Source organism: Peromyscus maniculatus, chromosome 12, assembly GCF_049852395.1.
Source record: "Peromyscus maniculatus bairdii isolate BWxNUB_F1_BW_parent chromosome 12, HU_Pman_BW_mat_3.1, whole genome shotgun sequence".
In the NCBI taxonomy this organism is placed as follows: domain Eukaryota; kingdom Metazoa; phylum Chordata; class Mammalia; order Rodentia; family Cricetidae; genus Peromyscus; species Peromyscus maniculatus.
The window spans coordinates 25,320,179-25,344,340 of record NC_134863.1 but is presented as its reverse complement, the minus strand read 5'-3'; the positions used below and the strand labels follow the sequence as shown (position 1 = coordinate 25,344,340).

The window sequence follows — 24,162 nt, the reverse complement described above, 5'->3', positions numbered from 1 at the left end:
AGCCAGTCAAAACGGCCAACATAGACGGGAGAAAGGCTCGAAACCCACTCTTAGCTGAGCAGCCTTGGCCACTGAGGGCTGCTGAAGTAGGGAAGAGTCGGTGTTCCCCAGGAAATGGGCCCCTGGCCGTCTGCCTGCACTCCAGGACCGCCCTGCACAGACCCATGCACATGGACAACACTGAATGGACTCAGTGGCCTGTGAAAAGAGGAGATGATGTTGGGAATGGGGTATGGCAGGGAGTCCTGGAAGAGTTGAAGAGAGAGTAGGGTGATATGATCAAAATAAATAGTATATATGTATACAGTTCTCAAAGAATGAATACAGTGTGTGTGTGTGTGTGTGTGTGTGTGTGTGTGTGTGTGTGTGTGTGTGTGTGTGTACTTCAAATGCCAGCCAGACGTAATGGCACATGCCTGTAACCCCAGCTGTTCGGAAAGCTGAGGCAGAAGAAGCCCTAGTTCAAAAGCCTGCCCTCAACATTTTGGTAAGGCCTTATATCAAAATTTTAAGTAAATCAGTTTACAAAGTTGTAGGGCATCACACTTTCTGAACACGCACAAAGCTGTAGGTACAGTCCCCAGGACACACTTCCCTGCTCTAAACGCCTGCACACTACCTCACCCCAATCCACACAGAAGCTCTTGACTGATTTCTGTCTTTAAACGACCTGAGGCAAGGAGTGGGGACCACTGAATTAAAGGAGCTCAGGGTGCCTCTCGAAGTTGGCCATTTTCAGACTAATGGAGGGGACTGCATAAGCCGGAGTTCCCCTCCACACAGTTCCAGGATTAGCATTGCCAGGGTGCCTACAGCCCATGTTGTGGAAAACCTGTGTGTCGACTGGCAGTTAGTGTGCAAAGGGGAACCCCCAGAAGGAAATAGCATCTTTCCAGAGGGCTCCTGCACATCCCTCTGTATGAGAGCGCAAGAAACTGTGTGTGCTCACAGGAGGCAGGGACAGATACTGGGAGCGCCACCCACCCACGTGCTTTTCTTTCTGGAAGGCAAGTGAGTCTTCCACCCCAGGTGGAAGGAAAGAATTTTGCATGACCGAGTAGTGAAGGTCTACCTTAACCCCAGACTGCTCAGCACAAGCAAGGCAGTTAGAACGTCACATCTTTGTCTAAATAGAAATCGAGACCTCCTCACTCAACAAGCACCAGGCTAGCACTTGGCATATAAAACTGTACTTATCTTTGTGATAGCAAGGCACACTAGGTGTTATTTCTTTTCCATTTGATAGTGAAGGAAATTAATACTAATCAGTACTAAGTAGCGAGCATGCGGCCACATAGAACGAAAAGGGTGACAACTTCCTCGTTTTACCAAAGCTTGAGCCTTTTCACAAGCCAGATTCTTATGATCTGGGCTTGCCTGTGACTAGGGAGAGGCGATACAAAGCGGCGGGTGGGGGCAGACCACAGTGAGCAGCTTCTTGAGAATGGATAACTTTCCAGGAAGGCTAGAGTGGCCTCCTTTAGGCGATCCAGGTGTTCTGGGGGCAGGCAGGGCACATTGCGTGGACTGCCACTTTCTCCTCAGACCAGCCATGGAACCCGAGAAATCATTTGATGGGCTTGAATCTTCCTTTGCTCCCTTGAGTAGCACAAACGTCAGGAGTCTGTCCATCCCCTGTGGGGGCCAGGGCCACAGAGATGGGACTGGGACCAGATAGACAGTTGGGCTCTACTGCTTTTGCTTCAAGCAGGAAACTCTGCTTAATGCCAAATAGGGATGGAAGGGGACCTTTGGGAGAAAACCACTGGGGAGGTTCACTTCAGTGCTCGCTCTCATGTCTTTTGTTTCTGCCAGAAATTTGTGGGGGAAACCGTTGCTATGGTATTGATTGAGGGCATGTCGACTGGGAGGGGTGTGGAAGAAAGGGCATCAGGATGGGAGGGAGAACAGTGGCCACAGGCTGCCCAGTGGCCACCTTAGACAGGAAGTAATCCTGTGTCCTTCGGTGGTGAAGAGGGTGTCTATGCGACTGTGGTCATCCACAACGGCCCAGGGACGGGGTGGGCTCCTGGTGGCATTGTCCCAACCGGTCCTTGCTTTTGACTCGGGGAAAGTCTATCATTTTCTCTGAGCTGGAAAGCCTCAAGCAATTTTTCTGTTCTTTTGTGTGTGTTTTTCAGATCTTAAATCCAAATTTCATCCAAGAAGGTGAGTTTTTAAAGGGGATAGAATTGAGAATGTGGGGCTTGGCTACATAAATTATATCTAGTTTTAAGGGAGGGACTTAGAGTAGTGGTGATGTGCCTCTGTATTAATTAAGATAATTAATTAAGATAAACTGTTAAGTGAAAGAGTGAAGCATGTAATATGTGAAGGGGGGGTTTCTGTTTTGACTGAATAAAGGAAAAATATGTTTGTATAAAGCCCAAAGACTGTATAGCGAAATGTTCTCAAATGCCACCTTTGCATTGTGCCATCATGGAGCTTTCTCCTCTTCTGCCCTGTTTCTAATTTTGCCATAAAATAGAGGGGCACAAAGGTGGCCGTGGTGGCGCACGCCTTCAATCCCAGCACTGGGAGGCAGAGGCAGGCAGATCTGTCTGAGTTTGCAGCCAGCCTCGTCTACAGATTGAGTTTCTCATAAAGAGAAGTGCACACTGATTAGACAGTGGTAGGCTTGAGGGTCATTGGAATCATGATGTCCGTCTCTGGGGGGTGAGAGTATTACGTCTAAAATGGCGACTATTATAAATCTGTTGTGAGTAATGTGAATGTGTATCCATTCAATTGCAGTGGCCCCAGAATTCCTTGTGCCCTTGGTAGATGTGACCTGCTTGCTTGGAGACACGGTGATACTACAGTGCAAAGTCTGTGGGCGGCCGAAGCCCACCATCACCTGGAAGGGTCCAGACCAGAACATCCTAGACACTGACAACAGTTCAGCCACATACACCATCTCCTCCTGGTAAGTGGATCACACAGCACCTGAGCCCAGAGCACCCGGCGGAGGCTGGATTCTGGGTGACATTCTCTCCGGATTACTGGTCACCCCCAAAGTTCTGTCCTAGTGTTTATTCCAGATCACACACTTGGCCTTGATCAGGAGAGAGACTGAGTTAAAAACATGGGTGGCTCAGCTTCCCATATCAGAACATCCGGTGTTCAAGTCTTGGGCACAGCCTCAGCTGTCCAGTCTGCAGCTGGCCCCTTAGCCTGAGCTTCTGGTTTAGTGCCAGCATGCATTGTGTGTGCTGCCCAGCACCAGATGGACACACCTGAGGCTAACAGGAACCATCTAGAAACACTCTGTGCTGGACCTACAGTAAACAAATAAATCACAGGCCAAGCCTGAACCATAGATATAAAATGTTCCTGTGGCCCCTGCCCTCCTGCCACCCTTATTAGATGATCAGTCTGTCAAGGACCCCCAGGGAGATCTGTCAGAAGTACTGAAAGCTGACTAACACCCTGGAATGCTTCATGCCCATCAGGAAGCTTAGAGATAGTGATGTGATTCATTCCTTACCTAAGAACTATTTTACGAGAAGTGGGGGAAGGCGCGTTCCAAAATGTAAGGTGCTTCCACACTAAAACTCTGCTTGATTGGCAGCCTCCCAGCCATTCTAACTTGTCCCCCACCCCCACAGGAACTCTGAGCATCACTGGGCATTGCTGCTTACAGTGGACAAGCAATACTAAACTCTAATGGCTCATCTGTCACTTAGGGAAATGTCTAGAATCAAGTACATTTCATTGATTGGCTTAAACTGATTGTGAGTGGTGTGTGTGTGTGTGTGTGTGTGTGTGTGTGTGTGTGTGTGTGTGTGTGTTAGAGGAGGGGGTGGTGCCTTCTTTGGTAGTTCCAGAAGAGATGCCTGGTCAGGTCATAAAACTTCATGGACCTGAGCAACTGCTCAGGTATGAGGGTCATTGTTTGACCATGAAGATCTCAGAACATGTCACACCTCCAGGGATGCTGTGTTAGTTAGTTACCTTTCTGTTGCTGTGAAGAGACACCATGACCAAGGAAACTTATATGACAAAGCATTCGATTTGGAGCTCATAAAAGCTCCATTTGGAAGCTCTACTACCTTCCAGAGGGTACCAGAATCCATGACCATCATGGCAGGGAGCATGCCAGCAGGCAGGCAGGCAGGCATGGCTCTGGAGCAGTAGCTGAGAGTTCACATCTGATCCACAAGCAGGAGGCAGAGAGATGGAGACTGGGCCTGGTGTGGGCTTTTGAAACCTCAAAGCTCACCCCCAGGGACACACCTCCTCCAACAAGGCCACACCTTCTAATCCTTTCCAAGAAGTTCCACCAACTAGGGATCAAACATTCAAATATATGATCCTCATTCAAAACACCACAGAGAGAGGGGACTGACTTCCCTGTAATTTAACTCTTTCAGAGCAGTTCCTTCCGTGAGGTGTTTCTGAACCCCATTCTGGGGCAAGTGAGAAAGTTACCATTTAGGTGGGGAATTTACCCTTCCTTGGATCACTTTGTGAGTGTGTACATGTGTGTATGAGTGGGTTTGCTCACCTAGACATGTGCACTTGGAGACCAGAGGTCCACTTCAAGTGTCTTCATGTCTTGCTTTTTACCTGGAGTCTACTGTTTCAGCTGGACTGGCTGGCCAGCAGTCTCTGGATCTGCCTGCTCTCCGACCCACCCAGTTCTGGGGTCACAGGCACACGCTGCACCCAACCTGTCACTAGCTCAGATGCTCATGCTTGTACAACAAGCACATTGTCCACAGAGTCATCTCCCCAGGCACCTACTTAATCATTTTAGGGATCCCACGTGTAAGACTTGAAATATGTAAACCTTTCCATTATTTAGTCTGTTTTATCATTTGTTACTGACTTATGAGATTGAAGCTATTTCAGCACAAGGCTACTTGTGTAATGTACTCATAATGACATTGTAAACCAGTAGGTTATAGGGTTTTATTTATTTTTAATTCATCTATTATTCCTATTCTATTCCTTATTTACACAAATTTGGGCAAAGAGAACAGCCAGAAAATATTTTCCTCACATAGTAAATTAAGAATAGAGAGCTTAAGCCGGGCGGTGGTGGCGCACGCCTTTAATCCCAGCACTCGGGAGGCAGAGCCAGGCGGATCGCTGTGAGTTCGAGGCCAGTCTGGGCTACCAAGTGAGCTCCAGGAAAGGCGCAAAGCTACGCAGAGAAACCCTGTCTCGAAAAAACCAAAAAAAAAAAAAAAAAAAAAAAAAAGAATAGAGAGCTTAGCCAGGCGGGGATGGCGTACACCTTTAATCCCAGCACTGGGGAGGCAGAGCCAGATAGATCTCTGTGAGTTCAAGGCCAGCCTGGTCTACAGAGTGAGATCTAGGCCAGCCACCAAAACTAACACAGAGAAAACCTGTCTTGAAAAACCAAAAAAGGTCTGGAAAGATGGCTCAGAGGTTAAGAGCACTGCCTGCTCTTCCAGAGGTCATGAGTTCAATTCCCAGCAACCACATGGCGGCTCACAACCATCTATAATGAGATCTGGTGCACTCTTCTGGCCTGCAGGCTTACATGCAGGCAGAATATTGTATGAACACAATAAATAAATAAATCTTAAAAAAGACCCCCCCCCAAAAAAAAGAAGAATAGAGAACTTAATTGAATAGTGCAATGAAGTACACACACACCTCCTGTCACCCTCCTCAAATGAAATGAACGGAACCTAAATTCATAAGTGGCTAGCCTTGTGGATACAAAGTGTAGAGGTGGGTGAGCTGGGGGCATGCACTCTCATGTCTGTGCACCATGAACCAAGCGGGTGGCATCTTACCTGTCCCTCAACTGTCTCCTCACTGGAGTCTGAAGGAGATCCATTTAATGTCCTAGTGATTCTGGAGATATCACCCTCAAGATCTGCAACCTGATGCCCCAAGACAGCGGGATTTATACCTGCATAGCAACAAACGACCACGGCGCTGCGTCCACGTCGGCCACAGTTAAGGTGCAAGGTATGCTGTGTGCCCTAGTGCGCGCTCTCTCTCTCTCTCTCTCTCTCTCTCTCTCTCTCTCTCTCTCTCTCTCTCTCTCTCTCTCTCTCTCTCTCTCACACACACACACACACACACACACACACACAAACACACACTATTTTAAAGCATTTCTTAACTATAGCAAAAACACAACAATAAAACTTAGCATCTCAACCACTTTTAAGCGGAGAACTCAGTGGCACTGAGGACACACCCACTGGTTTGTGGTCACCACGGCCACCCATCCACATAACTCTTTCATCATCTGTTCCTATTGAACAATGACTCCAGATTCCTCCTCCCCACTTCCCTGGCTGCCCCCATTCTCCCTCCCCTATTCCTGCCTCCAAGAATTCACATTGGTCATTTTAAGTGAGAATGACCAGGGTACCCTGAGACTCGGGGAAGAAAGATCCCTCGTCAAATTCTAAAGCAGAACCCAGGCCGATGGGAAGAGCAACATGCCTAAGAGCTCCTACCCAATCCTCCAGCGTGGCTCCTGACCAGCTTTAGCCAGCTTTTCCGGTGTGTGGCGTTTAATTGAAGGAGGTTGTCAGGCCGCAGGACCCATCTCAGGTCCCATCTTTAGGCCTCTCTTGGGCCTGGAGAAAGGTGCACTACTTGGACGAGGTTATGCGCCAGATTTGAGGCAGGTTTGGCATGTTTCCAGTGCTCCGTGCTACTCTGGTGTGCAACTCGAGTTCTGAGAAGCGACCCCGCCCTGCTGCCTGTCTCCACAGGTGTTCCCGCAGCCCCCAACCGCCCCATCGCCCAGGAGAGGAGCTGCACCTCCGTCATCCTCCGCTGGCTGCCCCCCGTCAGCACCGGGAACTGCACGATTTCGGGGTACACGGTGGAGTACCGCGAGGAAGGTGTGTAGCGCTGCTCTTCTTCTGTGTTTGCTTCTCCTCGGGAGGTCTTCGGGGGTCGTGAACCTGAGACTTCATATATATCCTCCAGTTCACGGCAATCAGCCTGGCTTCGCGCACCCTGGGAGCTTAGCGCCGAAGCCTGGGGCCGGGCTGCAGCTGCCTGCCGGTCCACAGGGAAACCTCCCCCGGGCAGCCACTAGGGGGCAATGTGTTTTCACTGCATTGTCCTGCTTACCCTGCTCAATCACACAGACGGGGCAGGGCGGGGCGCAACAGAGCCCATTTTACAGACAGGAAGCTAAAGAGTAAAGAAACACAAGGCGGTAGTTAGTAAGGGGCAAGCTCCCACTAGCCCCTGCTCTGACTAGTCTGTGGTTTTTCTCCCAAAACAGAAACCGTAGTAGGATGGTCAGAGCTCTACCCCTCGACCACCAGATAAAATCTATAGCATGTATACATACATGATCTTTAATCGTGAGGAAAGAAGGGAGGGAGGGAGGGAGGGAGGGAGGGAGGGAGGGAGGGAGGGAGGGAGGGAGGGAGTTAATTAGTTTAAGCCAGGTGTGGTGGTGCACACCTTGGGTCCTAACTCGCACTTGGAAGGTATTGGCAGGTGATTCTCCCTGAGTTCAAAGCCAAACCTGGTCTACAGAGTGACTGACCTAGGTCAGCTAGGGTTACATAGTGAGACCCTCAGTAATAATAAAATCATCATAATAAATAACAACAACAACAATAATAATAATGTTTTAAAAAGTGCTTCCAGGCAGTTTGCGCTTGTCGTAACACAGCTCCGAACCACATCCCGACTTACCCAATTGAAGGGAAAGCACCTGCTTGCCCACCCCCTGCTTGCCCCCCACTGCTTTCTGTTACTATCATTATCTTCATTCTTCTCCCTGTTAATCGGGAGCTGTGCCATTACGAGACTCTTTATTTCCGCCTGTTTCTGAAGCTGCCTGCAGCAGGGTGTGGAGGGCCAGCGTGGGTGTCATGCTGAGCCAGGGGACCTGCTTCACTCATGTCCGTGTTCTCTCGGAATCTAAGCCTCATAGACAAACTGCTTAGTGTTTCTGAGGCCCTCCTTCTTCCTCCGTCGAGTAAGATCAGTGCTCCCTTCTCCGCCGGGTTTCTGTGAACTGTAGCTAGAGTGAAGGGGGAGAATTGTGCCATGCCCTGGAGTATTCTCACATGCACATATGCTCCCATACGTGCTCAATTTTGTTTCAGTTTCCAGGGGCATGTTTTCTCTCCTTTGGTTACTGACTTGTATTTTCTTCTAGCCCGATCAAGCTGCCGCATATTCCCATGTAGAGTCAGAGCTAGGTCTTCAACGTGCACATTTGAGAAGGGATAGAGTTCATAGGCCAGCCTCTTGCACAGCCTTCATTTAATGTTATTTAGGAAACTGGGCCTAACCCCCCCCCAACATTGGACCGCAGACTTTCAGAGCCTGACAATGGCCACACCCCCCTTTGAACTGATTCTGTCCATTCTCCCATCTTTGTTTGCTGAAGGCCTTTGAAACAATGTCTCTTAGACTCTCTCCTTTTCCTTGGAACTGCGCCCCTAGGTTCCCAGGTCTGGCAGCAGTCCGTCGCTTCGACCTTGGACACTTACCTCGTCATTGAAGACCTTAGTCCTGGATGCCCTTATCAGTTCCGGGTCAGTGCCAGCAACCCTTGGGGAATCAGCCTTCCCAGTGAAGCCTCGGAGTTTGTGCGCCTTCCAGAGTACGGTGAGTCCCAGCAAGACCCGGACCGCCAGCCAGCAAAAGCACGCTAGTCAAAAAAAATCGGCCTCTCTCACCCCCATGGGAGGTGACCTGGGGATGCGTGGCAGCTTCCCTCAGGTCACCTCTGAGAGACCAGATGGAGTGTCTCCAGGAGGTCTATCGGAGCCAACGTTAGCTCTACCACCATTGCTGGCCCTCGGCATTTTGGGGTTCCTCAGGGGAACTCGAGGGACAGGCAGGAGAGACCTGTGTCCCAGGGTGCTTTCTGGCTCCGGCCCTTCTCTCAGACCTCTTATGGAATTGACAGTCTGTTTTCCCCTGAGTGCCTCTGGCAGGCCTCTTAAAACGGAGAGAGAAAAGCAACCCGGATGAAGGACTTCACTATCAGATGAAACGCTGATATTTGCAACCCCCCCCCTTCCAGAATTTAGTTTCCAACATGGATCTATTTTATCTCCATAAAATAGAAATTGACTAAGACATACATGTAACTAACTGGAAATGGATATTTTGCCCACCTTGCCCTCTGACCCACCTACTCTGCCCATCTTGATCCTGTAGGCATTTTAAAAGAGGAAATTTGCTGGTCTGAAGCGATACCCACTCTAGGCAGTGCATGGAAGTGACGTGTGACGTGTGCATGCCGAGGACAAGACAAAGGGTGGGAGTGTCACCCTACTTAGAAAGCAGCAGACTTGTGTCCCTGTGGGTTCAAGGAAGTCTAGAGTCCCCATAGGGCCTTGGCCAAAAATGCCCCGCAGTCTCAGGTCATGGCCAGCCCAGACAGTGGCCTGCCAGTGACCTTGACTTGTTCTCACAGGCGTGTGAGAAAACCTCACAGGCGTGGAAAACCTTGGCCCTGGATCCATCCATCCATCCTCAAAATTCATTGTGGGCATGTCACCAGCTCGGGTTCCGGGAGAGCCGAGGTGACTGACCAGTGTGGAGTCTAAAACACTGAGTTGCTGATATGGGTTCCCTTCTTTCCAAGCCACCAACTCAGTGTGGCTTGGGATGGCCACCATTTTTGTTCTGTTACTTCTAAGACCGGACGGATCCCCAGCAGACAATACAAATCCCTATGGGTGTGTGTGTGTGTGTGTGTGTGTGTGTGTGTGTGTGTGTGTGTGTGTGTGTGTGTGTGTGTGAAGAGAACTAACACATCATACAAGGTCAAGCTGAATCTCCAAATCACCCACAAGAACCAATTGTGGATGAAGTTCAATCGTCCCATATACAGGGTAAACTTGCCCAAGGCTGAGGACAGTGGTGCCAGGCAGGGAAATCTCTAGAAGGCTTTCTCACAAGTGTTTCCCTTTTTCTTCTGTGACATTCAGCTTGTTCATTCTCTCTGCGTCCTCCGTGATCCTCATTTTCACTGGCTTTCCTCCTTCTTCAAAGTGCTCTCATTCCCCCTTTCTACGTTTTCTCTAACGTTCTGTGAAGCTACATTTCTGATCGTGTCCCCTGTTCTCCCTTTGTTTGAGGAGCTGACAGAGAGTGTCTGTCTGACCCTCCCATATCAGTTCCCCTCAGACATTTTAAAAATAACATTCCAGAGCATCACAGCCTTTTCCCACTGGGAGGTCTCCATATTTGTCATAGGAATGGGTTATTTCCCTTGGCTTATTATGCTGGATTGTCTTTGTGAAGCTTTGCTTTCTTTTCATGTGACATCCACAATGTCACTTGTGGATTCTCCCTCTCCCAAAGATGCAGCTGCTGATGGTGCCACCATTTCTTGGAAGGAGAATTTTGATTCTGCTTATACTGAACTGAACGAGATTGGCAGGTAAGGAAGGATACCAGCCACCTCTCAACAGAAGAATGATCAGTTTGGTTTTGTTGGTCTTTCTTTTTTTTAAAAAAAAAAAAAATGGATTTTTGAGACAGTGTTTCTTTGTGTAGCCCTGGCTGTTCTGAAACTAGCTCTGTAAACCAGGCTGGCCTTGAACTCACAGAGATCCACCTGCCTCTACCCCCTGAGTGCTGGGATTAAAGGTGTGCGCCACCACTGTCCCAGCTGGTGTTTCTATCTTGTGTACATGCATTCTCTCTGTAGATGGAAAACAGCTAGTGTGTTCCTGGGACTTTTCTATTATTCTTTTTCTTTAACTAAGTTGGAAGCTAGCCTCATCCACTCTTAGCCTTTCATTTTCTAATATAAGATTTTAAGACTCAAATTTTTCCTAAAAATGTAATTTTAGCTACATGTCCCAAGTTTGATATATGATATTTTCTCTTTTATTTAAGTTTTATTTATTTATTACATATACAGTTTTCTGTCTACATGCCAAAAGAGGGCACCAGATCTCATTATACATGGTTGTGAGCCACCATGTGGTTTCTGGGAATTGAACTCGGGACCTTTGGAAGAGCAGCCAGTGCTCTTAACCTCTGAGCCATCTCTCCAGCCCCGATATATGATATTTTCATTATCATTGTTTCTAGGTATTTTTTTAAACTATAGTTTAGTTTTTGAGCCAATTATAATGGGTTACAAATTACATAAAATGCTTTAATATGTATGAGATTTTAAATTATATTTTGTTACTCATTTCTAATTTCATTGCACTGTGGTCAAAGAACTTGTTCAGACTTCCTCTGTGGGTAAAACATACCAAAATTTTGTGTAAAAAAAAAAATCTATGTATTCAGGCTTAGTGGCTAAGAGCACTGGCTGCTCTTCCAGAGGACATGGATTCAATTCCTAGCACCCACATGGCAGCTCACAACCATCTGTGACTCTAGTCCCAATGGTTCTCACACTCTCTTCTAGCCTCTGGGAGCATGGCACACACATGATGCACAGGCATAAATGTAAGCAAAATAGCCATACACATAAAATAAAAATAAAGGAGAATTTTGAAAGTTTCATGTATTCATTTTACTTTCTTTTTTAAATGAATTTTATTTATGTGTATGACTATTTTGCCTGCACGTATATCTGAGCACCACATACATGCCTGGTCCCTGCAGAGACCAGAAGAGGATGTTGGATCTCCTGGAATTGGAGATAGGATAGTTATGAGCTACCACATGCGTGCTGGGAACTGAACATTGGTCTTCTGTAAGAACAACGGTGCTCTTAACTACTGAGCCATTCACCAGCTCCATCATTGTGTATGGAAGTATATTCTGCTTGGAAAAGAAAATAAACCCATTGTACTGTTCAAAATGGCATGAAAATAACTTGACTAAAAAAAATATTCTAGTTTACATTTGGCATCTCAAAGAACCCTAGGATGCTGAGGAAGGAGAGTTGGCTTTTAAAAATATATATTATTATAATTAAAAGTATAAAAGGAAGGCTTTCTTTTTATTTTGTTATATTTAGGATGTATGTGTATGTATTATGTGGGGTGTGTGCACACATGCCCCTGTGTGGAGGTCAGAGAACAGTTTGTGGAGTCGGTGCTCTACTGATTTTCTGTGAGCTCTAGGCACCAAGCTCAGGCTGTTAGGCTTATCTCTTCAGACAGCAGGTGCCTTATCCACTGAGCCAAACCACTGGTCCCAGAAGGAAAGCGCTCTCTTTTCATTTCAAATGTATTTGTTTTTATTTCATGAGTACGGCTAAGTGCCTGCGTGTATGTACCTGCATCTCATGTGGGTCTGGTGACTGAAGAGTCCAGAAGAGGGTGTCAGATACCTTGGAGCTGGATGCTCAAAATCCAACCCAGGTCCTAACCTATCCCTCCAGGCCCAGAAAGATTTCTAATACTGCTTGACAGCGCTTCTTCAAATGCTTGGGGCCAGAAATATTTTTGCACTAAGGATTTTTGAGGAACGTGGACATGTACACAGTGAGATGTCTTTAGGAGGGGACCCAAGTCCAAAAAAATTTGCCCATATTTCACGCACAGCTCTGGCTGAAGGTAATTTTATGTGCTATGTCTAGTGAACCTGCATTTGAACTGTCACTCATCATGTGACGTCAGGTATGGAACTTTCCACGGTGTTCTCATGTCTGCACTCAAAAGGTGTCAGATGTTAGGGCATTTTGGATTTTGGATTTTTGGATTAGGGACACTCAACCTGTAAGATGTTACTGTCTTGGCGATTCCAGTGAGCATGTTCACGTGCATGCGCACACGAGTATGCTTGAGCATGCACACATACCCTATAACATATTCTGGTAAATGACACCCTGCTGACTGGTGAACCTTGGAAAACCTTTTCCCCTTTTGTCTCTCAGAGGCCGTTTCTCTATTGTAAAGAAATGCATTCACAAAGCTACCCGCAAAGATGTTGCTGTGAAATTTGTGAGCAAAAAAATGAAGAAGAAGGAGCAGGCTGCCCATGAGGCTGCCCTGCTTCAGCACCTGCAGCACCCCCAGTATGTCACTCTCCATGATACCTACGAGTCCCCCACGTCCTACATCCTGATTTTGGAACTGTGAGTACAGGGATCATACCTCTAGTGTGGTCCGCCTCTGCCTGGGTTATCCATTGCCTGCCATTAATGGGAGAAGAGTCACGTTTTGCACCGTGATTTATGGTGTAAAAAGTGCTACATGAGCCATATGCTCTTTCACCTCCTGTTTTATTATATAAATGTAGGTCCCATTCTACAGACTAGAAAATCAAGACTAGAGAAGGTCTTTAAAGGTAGCTCTACAAAAGTATGGTTGGAGAAATGGGCCTTGAACCCACATCTTCTCACTCCACTTTTCCGTATTTTTCTAAGTTTTATTTCGTTTTTTATATTTGTGGGGTACAGTGTTTCATTGCATATATACACTGTGTGATCATCAAATCAGGATATTAATATATCCATCACCTTAAACATCCATCATTTCTTTGTGATAAAAACTTTTTAAAAAACTTCTCTAGCTATTTGAAATGCATTAACAGTTCATATTGTTAACTATAGTCACCATACTGTAGACTAGATCACCAGAACTTATTTCTTTCCCCTAGCTGTAATCTGTGCTCATTTCTCACTTGCATTTTCGTTTTCTCCCTATTGTGTGCTCTCAGGCTTGGCTGACATTTAAGAAGGGTTTACTAGTAGAAGGCTGATGGGCAGGAGTGGAGTGGGAATGAGAGGGGTTTGTCCACAGATCAGTAGCCACAACACTACCCTATTCTTTCAGGGTAGTATTTTCCCTCCAAGATATTCCAGGAATGACAGTTTATCTAGATAATAAATGTAGAAAGACACAGCTCTTATCCTTTGAGGCCGTAAGTCCAATAATTAAGAACAAGAAATAGCTGGGCAGTGGTGGCACATACCTTTGATCCCAGCACTGGGGAGGCAGAGACAGGTGGATCTCTGTGAGTTTGAGGCCAGCCTGGTCTATAAAGTGAGTTCTAGGACAGCCAGAGCTACACAGAGAAACCCTGCCTCAAAAATCAAACAAACAAAAAAGACCAAGAGATAAATAATACTTTAACTATGGCATGGGAAATGCTAGGAATCATACACTAGACAGGGCTGTGAGAACACACAACGGTGCTCTGTTGGATGTGACTGTCAGGGAAGATGTGTGAGGAGCCAGGCCTGAGCAGAACCACGAGCTGAATCTTGCTCTGCTGTAGGTCTCCTGTAGTGGTTGGTAGGGACTGCTGGTGGAACCCTCCTCGTCCAGGCAATTGAGATGTTGAGTCCCTGGTCTAGGAAGGATGCAGACTAGGGAACAGCCCAAGATGGGTGGGGCCTCTGATGCTTTGTGGGTTTGGAGCAGCGTTGCTGCGAATCCCTCCTAACTTGCTCCAAGGGCCTCTGGGAGTTGCATGTAATGAACCCAATGCCATCCTCTCTGCTCTGTCTTCTCTCGACTCACACCTAGGAGGTCAGAGGGAGGCAGAGGAGCCTTCCAGGGCCTCCATCTTTTTCTCCTGCCAAGGAAGTCGAAGAGTCTCACAGCAAGGCACAAGCTAGAGGCGAAAAACGAGGACGAGTTATATGTGTAGGTTTCAGCTGAGTTATCCGTACCCTGGATCACACGCCTTGACGTGGGCATTTCCTGAGATGTATCTCAAATGACTCACTGCACCTTAAAGAGTTCGATCACTTCTTGTTACCAAAGGGCCCGGGGAGCCCGGAAGTGGCTACTCTTGGCTCAGCACTGCCTTAGTTATTTCTCTATTGCTGTGATAAGACACCATGACCAAGGCAATGTATAGAAGAGTTTATTGGGGGGCGGGGCTTACAGTGTCAGAGGGTCAGAGCCCATGGCCATCATGGTGGGGAGCATGGCGGCAGGCAGGCAGGCAGGCAGGCATGGTGCCAGCGCGGTAGCTGAGATCTTTACATCCTGCTCCACAAAGCACAAGGTGGAAAGCTAACTAGGAATGGTAAAGACCATTGAAAACTTCAAAGCCCACAAGCAATGACACACCTCCTCTAACATGGCAACACACCTCCTAATCCTTCCCAAACAATGACACCAACTGGGGACCAAGTATCCAAACAGACAGATGAGCCTAAGGAGGCCATTCTCGCTCAGTCGCCACAAGCGCTTTGTTACCCTGTGGATTATGTCTTTAATTCCTCACTGCCTTGCCTGGCTCTTGCACACGGCCGACAGAGAAGTAGGTCTTGTCTTGTTGTTGCTGCTGTCGCTGTCCTGTGGCTGTCCCCACTGGGAAAGACGGTGTGCTGCTTCAGGGAAGCCAAAACACGGAGCGTTTCAGTGATGACCCGCAGCCACCATCTGCTAAGTGGCAGAGCCAGAAACCAAATCTGCATCTGGCTGGCTCCACTTACCACATTCCCAGTCAGCCTTTGAAACTTGGCAAGCTGTCAAGAAAGGCAAAGGAGCCGGGCGGTGGTGGCTCACACCTTTAATCCCAGCACTTCGGGAGGCAGAGCCAGGTGGATCTCTGTGAGTTCGAGGCCAGCCTGGGCTACAGATCGAGATCCAGGAAAGGTGCAAACCTACACAGAGAAACCCTGTCTCGAAAAACCAAATAAATAAATAAATAAATAAATAAATAAATAAATAAATAAAGGTAAAGGAGTTAAGAAGAGATCAAATATGCCAAGGGGAAACATATCCTACTTCACATTTTTCCCATCAAAAAAACGTTAAAAGTAAAATAATTTTTAAGGTTAAAAAAAAAAATTTCCCTCATCAACCTAACCTTAAAGCCAGGCTAGACCTTAAAGTCAACAAAACAGTATTCTGTAAGCAAAGTTCTAAGAATTTCTGGTGGAGCTTAACACATTTATAGCTTGATTTATTCTAGTTCTGGACGTGACACTCACTTTGGGCTCTGAAATATGTGTGTGTTGCAATACCAATTTCCATTAATAAGAGACATCTTAGAGCCTTTTTAAGCTTTATACACAGGTCGTTTCTCTGTTTTTCCCCAAGCATTCTATTTTCCCTCACCTCCTTGCTTTCAGGATGGATGACGGCCGACTCTTGGACTACCTTATGAATCATGATGAGCTGATGGAAGAAAAAGTAGCTTTCTATATCCGAGATATCATGGAAGCTCTGCAGTACCTTCATAACTGCAGGGTTGCACATTTGGACATAAAGGTAATACAAAATCAGCACCTGCTGGAGCAAAATAGCGGAGTCTAACTTACCAGCCATTGCCTTGGAGAATGTACATTTGTATTTCTTTTCTTTTCTTTTTTGTTTGTTTTTGTTTTGTTTTGTTTCAAGACAGGGTTTCTCTGAGTAGCCCTGGCTGTCCTGAAACTCACTCTGTAGACCAGGATGGCCTTGAAGTCATAGATCCACCTGCCTCTGCCTCCCAAGTTCCGGAATTAAAGGCATCCACCACTACTGCCCAGAAAAAATTTGTTTTTAATGAAATGCTTCTGTTTTCTTAAAAGGCTATTTATTTTCTTGATTCATTACAAAAACAAAGGCTGGATAAGAAAGCCTGATATTCTGGAATACGTGTGTGACTTAGTGGCAGAGCACCTGCTTAGCATGATTAAGGCCCTGGATTGGATCCTTAACATTAGGGTGGGGTAGCATTGGCTGGGTGCAGTGACCTAAATCTTTAAGCCTAGCAATCAGGAGGCAGAGATAGTAGGTTCTCCATAAGTTCCAGGCCAGCCAGAAGTATACAGTTAGCCCTGTATCCGGGCCCCCCCCTCCCCCGCCGCAATGGCACAATTTTCAATGCCAAACAACTTATCTAAAGTGCCACCTAAACTCAGAGTCTAGTGAGTTCAATGCCATCCTTGGAAGCCTCCTTTGCCTTTGAATGGGGAATATCCAACATGCACAAGGTTTATTGAAGAATAACAGAACTCTGTTTAGCTAGCATATTCCACCTGGTAGTCAACAAAGACCTGATCTTGCCTCTTTTCTCCCTGCCTTGCTGGATCCCTGCAGCCCGAAAACTTGCTCATTGACCTCCGGATCCCAGTGCCTCGAGTAAAACTCATCGACTTGGAAGACGCCGTCCAGATCTCAGGCCACTTCCACATCCACCATCTTCTGGGGAACCCTGAGTTCGCTGCCCCAGAAGTGATCCAAGGCATCCCCGTCTCCCTGGGCACGGACATCTGGAGCATCGGGGTTCTGACATATGTCATGCTGAGTGGGGTCTCCCCCTTCTTAGATGAGAGCAAAGAGGAGACCTGTATCAACGTGTGCAGGGTGGATTTCAGCTTCCCCCATGAGTACTTCTGTGGTGTGAGCAACGCGGCCAGGGATTTCATCAATGTCATCTTGCAGGAAGACTTCCGGAGGCGGCCCACAGCAGCCACATGCCTGCAGCATCCATGGCTGCAGCCCCACAACGGCAGCTACTCCAAGATCCCCTTGGACACCTCCCGCCTGGCCTGCTTCATAGAACGCCGCAAGCACCAGAATGACGTGCGGCCCATTCCCAATGTCAAGAGCTACATCGTCAATAGGGTGAACCAAGGGACCTAGCCATCCCCAACCCCCTGAGGTTTCACATAGAAGTGCAGGTGTGAACCAAAGCAAGACTGAAAGTGTCTGTAAATAACTCTGTTCATCATTTCACTCCATGTGGGTCTCTGGATCGAGAGGTGGTTCTCTTAAACCTTGTCTGTGGTTACGCAGGGTCCCGGCGGCAGAAAAGTGACCCTAATCCCAGGAGCATTCCAGAAGGTCATGCTGAAGAAGTAAAGATGCAGAGTTGCAGAAAGTGTTTCAAAAAGAAAAGGGCAAGGCTGACAAGAAAGTAGTTGGTATAAAATTTTAATTGTACATTCCAAAATGAGTGGTTCAGTGGGCAAACCGTCCACCCACTGTGAGGAATATAGTAGGTGTCTGACTCCGTTGAAAATTTAAGCTAAAAGTTCTATTTAACAAAGATGTCAACTATTCTGCTTTAGATGGCTTAGATATAGTTTCTTAACAGGATACATATACACATACAGTATAATAGATCCCATTCAGGTTTCAGAGTTTTATAATATAGAGGTCTATATGAAATCAATCATAAGTAACTTTGAGTGCTCCCGTTAAAACAGTAATTTATTTACCGAAGCATCGCATTATTTTGACTAAGCACAATTAGATGACGAGTTTTTTAGAGCATTTTATAAATCTTGTATAGAAATCTTTTATCAGAACCTGTGTATTAAGAGAAAGCAATGTGACCCTTTGCAATCTGTGAATTAGATTTTTCTTTGTCCTCCATTATGGGTTGTTTGAGTAAGATAGGTTCTGTTTATCAAAAGTTCCCCCCTGAACTCACTGACAGCTCAGAGTTCCTCCTGTAGGAAAGTCAGGAAGTTAAGTCCAAATCTAGTAAGTGTTGGGGGCTGGTTTTATGTCCACACCAGGCCTGACATGGGCAAATGTATATCATGAGTTCATACAAAAGGGCACATGGAAACTTTTCCTACAGTTCCTGTGAACAATGGAGCAGCTCTTTCTGGTTGCATAGCTGTAGAATACAGTTTCCAGAAAGTTAGCTTGCTTTATTCCTAACCCCTCATGAAGCTTCGGGTGCTTACCAAAAGGAGGCAGCCATATAAGCCTTTTAAAGGCTAGTCCTAAGTCCTTTCTGAAGCCATGGAGCAAAGCCTGACCCATCACTCTAACACAGCATGGGTTTTTAACTGGGATAGCAATACCTATCACCACACAGCCACCAACATCTCTGGACTAAAAGGATTAACTGTATTCTGAGGCCAATGCTGCTTTCTCCATACAAGATTATTGACTGCCTGGTGCCCTCTTAAGGGAAATCAAATTAACCAGGGCATTTCATGGTTTGTTTTTTGTTTTTTGTTTGTTAGAGGGGGATGGGAGAGTTTTTGTTATATTGTGTTTGTACATGATCCACCCTTTGTTTTCTAGAGTGTGTTTAAAAAAATGCTTTTAGGCAAATAATATTCTAAAACTATAACTCCAGTGTTTATGTAAATCAGGCTTCATGTCATCGTGTCTCTCCTGCTAGTGGGAATGAGAAAATTGAAATCATGTAGCACAAAGTGCAATCAGAGAATTTGGGAAGGGAAAATAAGCTGCAGAATTATTTTAACAGTTTAAAGAAGAAATGATGGGAACAGTCTGAACTTTAGTGTATAAAAACACTTATTCCCATGGTGGAAATACAGAATTAAAATGCTTATCATTCCCCCCCACATACCCCACCCCCATTGGTTTCAAAGCCAAATTTCTCATCATCCACCCTCCATCTTATCTCATCCAAGATTATAGAGTAATAAATTAATAGAACGTAAAAGCAATAAGATTAGATAGCATCTAGTATCTTGGGGATTAACCAAATATATGGAAACCGACTCTGACTGTATAGTTTCCTTGTCTTCGGGTGTTCCTGGGTCATCAAGCCTCACCCCCTCAGAGCTTGCTAGCTCTCCACATTCTTCACTTAAACTGTGATGTATACAAACATAAAACCATATGATATGATATTTAAAACATGCTTACTAAAGCTTTCTTTTAGTAAACATGTCTTTATTATGAAGTATAACATGAAGGAGGAAGGCCTGGACCCAGAGGACTTGTTGTGGGATAAAGTACAGGCTCTGAGGACTGCAAAGACCCAGAAAGAGACGTAGCCAGGTCTGTGCATTATGGCTGTCTCAAAAGAAGGGCTTCTTGCAGAGTCAATTAGAATTGTTATGGCTGGCTGAGTTTCTGCTAGGGAGGAAAAGGGTCTAGAACAGTGATCAGATGCCACGGAAGGGCCAGTTTGAAAGCACGTGCTGGGGGTGACAGAATGCTAGGCAGAGCCAAAGTTTTCCCAGCCATGTTTGTGTCAGGGTTGGGATGATCTAGATGTGGGCCGCATGGAACTGTCCCGAGTACACAGAGAAGACAGGAAAGGATAGACAGAAGGGAAAGGAACGTGGTTGGGTTAATGGAAGCCCACTCCAGCTGTCAGAAGAAGACAAACTTCAGAGAGGTCCTAAGAGAAAGGGAACGCACTTTCTGTAATTTGATGACTGAAATGAAGAGGGGGGCTCCCATCTGCAGAAGCACCTGGGTCCCTCCACCAGGGAACAAGATGGTCTTGGCTCAAGAACTCTCCCTAGCAAGCTGGGAATTAGGAGCACTCCCATTGACTGGGCTAGGAAATAGAGTTGGGAGTGCAGATGTGCGCAACAGTGGCTGGAGAGGAAGAACGAGGGGCCCTTCTCCTGCACCTGTTTCGGCAGGGAGATTTATCACTAGGAGAGAAGAGGGGAGAGGAGAGGAAATCTTCCAGCCCTCCTACCATCCCAGTTGTTCTCACTGAGGGTGAACTGCCAGGTGACCCCAGGAAAACAGTGCTCGTGAAAGTCGTGAGAGTCGTCGCAGGTTTCTTGTTTGGCACATATTCATTCTTCCAAGCTCTTTTGTTTTGTGTTAAAAGAGTGGGGTACAGAGTGATGGAAAAGATCAGAGCCAGCCCACGATGAGAAATCTAATCTTTTTTTTTTTTTTTTTTTTGGCGCCTTTTACATTTGTTTCAAAGCAAACAGATTTCTCACCACTTAGAACTGAATGTGGTAAAAAACTGTTAAGAAAAACATCGTAATGTTGGATGTAGCCTTCAGCTCTCTCCCAGCCACAAGCCACCCAAGTGCGGGTGGAGGAGGCCGAGGGGAAAGCTGGCGTCGCAGCTTTGTGCTTCACAAGGCCTTTATAAATAGTAGTGCCTTTCTGAGGGGAGGAGGGGAGGGAAGAAGTTCAATTGCATTTAGATTTGCTGATACTGCAGAATTTCTTCCTTAGGTCTTAAACCTTGACATGAAAGGTTTAAATGTCTTTTAAACGAAAACATCTGAGTGTAGGACGGGACCAGGTGTTTTTGAGCGTTGATCTCAGCTACTCCAAATTCATTCTTGTGTCTGCTCCACGTCCCCATTAATAAAATGGAATTTGGAGAGAGAGCGAGAGAACATTAATCTCTTAAGAATGTTTAGGAAAATGTCCTAGTTGACACATCTCTAAAATATTTTGATTTCCTTAAAGTGCTACACACTGCCAGTGCTAGAATTTTATTGACAATAACTTTGAACATTCCAGTTTCCCACAGTCTTATGTTTGGATACGATTTGCAAACTCATGAGGTTAAACACAGTCAATCGCTTTTTATTGGAAGTTCTGGGCGCTCCTCGTCTACGTGTTTTTGGCCTTAACTTATAATTTCCACCCTTCAAGAGGTTGTCTACAGAGAAGGGTTAGGAGAACTGATGAGGCTTTAAATGTCCATAGGCTCTTTTCTCCAGTATTTCTTATGTCAGAGTCTGATGCCTTCCAAAATATCCAGCCATCCCCTTCTCTTCCCAAGCTATATGCTCTGGGAAAAATCTGAACAAAGAACCCAAACAGTTACTTTCCTCACTGGGAGGGCAGATGTGAGGATCAAACATCCTCCCATGTCACAATTCATTTCTTTAGGAGCCTCCAAGAATCTGCTAGAAAAGGCAAATGGTGGGAAGTAGGGGGAGATGGATTGGCCCTAGAGAAGGAGAGCTTTGGTTCTGGTCTTTCCAGACTAGTCTTCTCTTGTCTCCAAACTTCCAGGCCTAGGAGCTACTCACTACTTCTTTTTTTTTTTTCTTGCCTAATCTGGAAGAACATGGAAATTTAGATCTGTGAGAATAAGTGGGAGAAAATAAGATATAAAGTAAACGGTGGTTATTTTTCTGTGTTAATTGAAACTCTCTCTTCTATACCTGATAGGGGGAAATCTATTGACCACAAAGGGTCTCTGTAGTAGACAAAGGACCCACTCACCACGTCATCCTAGGGTAGCCCATGAATTGTACTGGGTGAGTTTTGAGGACTATAGACCATATTCCTTTCTTGCCTGGGTAACATTCCAATAGAGTCTGGATTAGGCAAACATATATAAGCTTTCAAAAGATTTATTTGTAAAAAGCACCTCATGATTTTTCTTTGCTATTTAAAAATCTAAATACCTTTAGGGAAGGAATTATTAGACCCAGGATAGGCTGAAATAAAAGCTCACATAGATTCCACCAACAGAAAAGAAGATACAGGATAATAATGATTTTCTGAAAACCTTAAGGCTCTCATGGTCTCATTCATTCTAAAGAGCTCAAAAGGGCTGAAATGTTTTTCATGAAAAATCTATAAGGAAATAGAATACAGAAATATTATATGGCCATATTTTTTATGAAAGACATTTCCCTTATTTTTTAATATAAGTTGAAGCTACAGGAGAATACAGTCTTTCTACTACAGTGCTTTCATCTTTAAATGATATTAATTAAAAACCTAAAGTTAACAATCCCAGGCTATATTGTCTTTTTCTATTAGCCTGTTTGCTAAGACATTCCAAACTGTGGTCAGATTTAGTTTTTATCCATATGAGCAACCTCACGGTTTAGTCAGATAAACCTCCTTCAGTGAACAGGGAAGAGCAAGAAAATGCGCAAATAGCACGTCTTGGAATTCCTGAGAGTTAATTTAACCAGGGGAATTTGCCAGTCCAGGGATAGGAGTTGCATGAATTCCCCATTTCCATCAAGAACGAAGTCCGAATCCTGGAGTCCCTGGAGACCGTTACTGTGACGAACCTGAAGTTAACAAACCATTTGTCTTCTCCTGCTAACTTAAGCCATATCTATCACCTCTGTGTTTGATTTCTTTCTTTCTTTTTTAACCCTGGTGCTTTTACTTCTGTTTCTGCCAGACATTAGACTACTGTGGGGAAGTAAATACAACTGGGAGAGGGACAAACAGACTGTGAAGAACTAAGCATACCCTTGAGAATGCTATTTATGTAGAGAACAGCAGCAATTGAGGGCACACTGTTGGAAAATATGGATATATGTACATCTGTACATGTATATAGTGTATAATATGTATGTATATGTTATTGCTCATATGCAGAAATCTATCCATTGCAGGCAGGCAGCCCGGGTGGGTCAGTTTTTCTACTGGAAAACCATTTAAGATCATTCAAAAACCGTTAGGAATAATACATGGAGAATTCTAGTCACATGAGAATTAATTTGATGTCTTTTGAAGTCCACATGGCCAATCGAACAAATTATGAAACACATTGGGACCATTATTTATGTGATTCTGTTTACTCAGAATTCTATATTTGAGTTCTTTAGTGTGTGTGTGTGTGTGTGTGTGTGTGTGTGTGTGTGTGTGTGTGTTTGTTGTTGTTTTGATTTTGAGACAGGGTCCCTTTGTGTAGTCCCTGGCTGTCCTGGAGCTCACTCTGTAGACCAGGCTGGCCAGAGATCTGCCTGCCTCTGCCTCCCAAGTGCTGAGATTAAAGGCATGTGCCATCATGCCTGGCCTATCTTTGAATTTTAATACCTGATTTGCAAACTGTGCCCACACTTCTTGGTTTTGAGTGATCCCTTCCCCCAAAGTTTTATGAGAATTTGTGGTGGGCTCCTCTGGCCATTCAGATAAAAGGCCTTATCCATAAGTGGACAGGTTTCCCCATAGGGACCATTACACATATACATATAAATACATACTTCCATCAGGCTTGTAACAATTGATTCAAAATCACTCCACAGTATTGGTAAATAGCTCTATATTTTCAAGGTGCAGAAGAATTCCACAGCCTTAATTAGTTCAGTGTCTTGCTGTCTGCCTTAAGTGTATCTTCTGGGGTTTTGGGTTTTGGTTGTTTTGTTATTTTAAATTTCCCTGCAGTTGTTCATTTTGTATGCACACAATGTTGTTTTGTAAAGGTAGGTTGTAAATATTTTATTTGTAAGTTAGAATCACTCATGTGTAATGTTGTAAAGTGCCGACCTGCTGTCTTGTTATTATTACTGCAGTAAATGTTATAAGTTGTGGATGAAGTTTCAAAATGTACATTTCATATGTTATGCATTCCTATAAATATAATATACTGAAGATACTATTTTTAGTTGCCTGCCCCCCTTAAAAATGTTATAACATTTATTTGTATGCGTGTGCGTGTGCGTGTGCATGTGTGTGTGTGTGTGTGCACGCGCGCACGAGTCCCAGTGTGTATGTAAGAAGGCAATCTGTAGGAGCTCTTGGGTCCAGGAGATTGAACTCAGGTCATCAGGCTTGGTAGCAAGTCCCTTAACCCACTGAGCCAACTCATTGGCCCTTGTCTTTTTTTTTTCCTAACTAAACTCCTGTCCTCCTACCCACCCACCCCAAACCCTGCACCACCACCCCTGAGTAATTTTTTCCCTCTCTTCCT

The 24,162-nt window shown here is 45.4% G+C and overlaps 1 protein-coding gene across 18 annotated transcripts in view; it reads left to right on the top strand.

Moving 5' to 3' along the window:
* The window catches only part of Kalrn (kalirin RhoGEF kinase), a 605,995-nt gene extending 582,152 nt beyond the window's left edge, over positions 1-23,843 (top strand). For all 18 annotated transcript variants that reach the window (XM_015993393.3, XM_042259218.2, XM_042259217.2 and 15 more), the window contains 9 exons: positions 2,142-2,169; positions 2,755-2,926; positions 5,828-5,949; positions 6,711-6,842; positions 8,416-8,580; positions 10,291-10,369; positions 12,776-12,976; positions 15,935-16,073; positions 16,887-23,843. In XM_015993393.3, the coding sequence (XP_015848879.1) occupies positions 2,142-2,169; positions 2,755-2,926; positions 5,828-5,949; positions 6,711-6,842; positions 8,416-8,580; positions 10,291-10,369; positions 12,776-12,976; positions 15,935-16,073; positions 16,887-17,432 (1,584 nt within the window). In that variant the 3' untranslated portion in view covers positions 17,433-23,843. The remainder of the gene's footprint in view (positions 1-2,141; positions 2,170-2,754; positions 2,927-5,827; positions 5,950-6,710; positions 6,843-8,415; positions 8,581-10,290; positions 10,370-12,775; positions 12,977-15,934; positions 16,074-16,886) is intronic.
* The last annotated feature ends 319 nt before the right edge of the window (positions 23,844-24,162 follow it).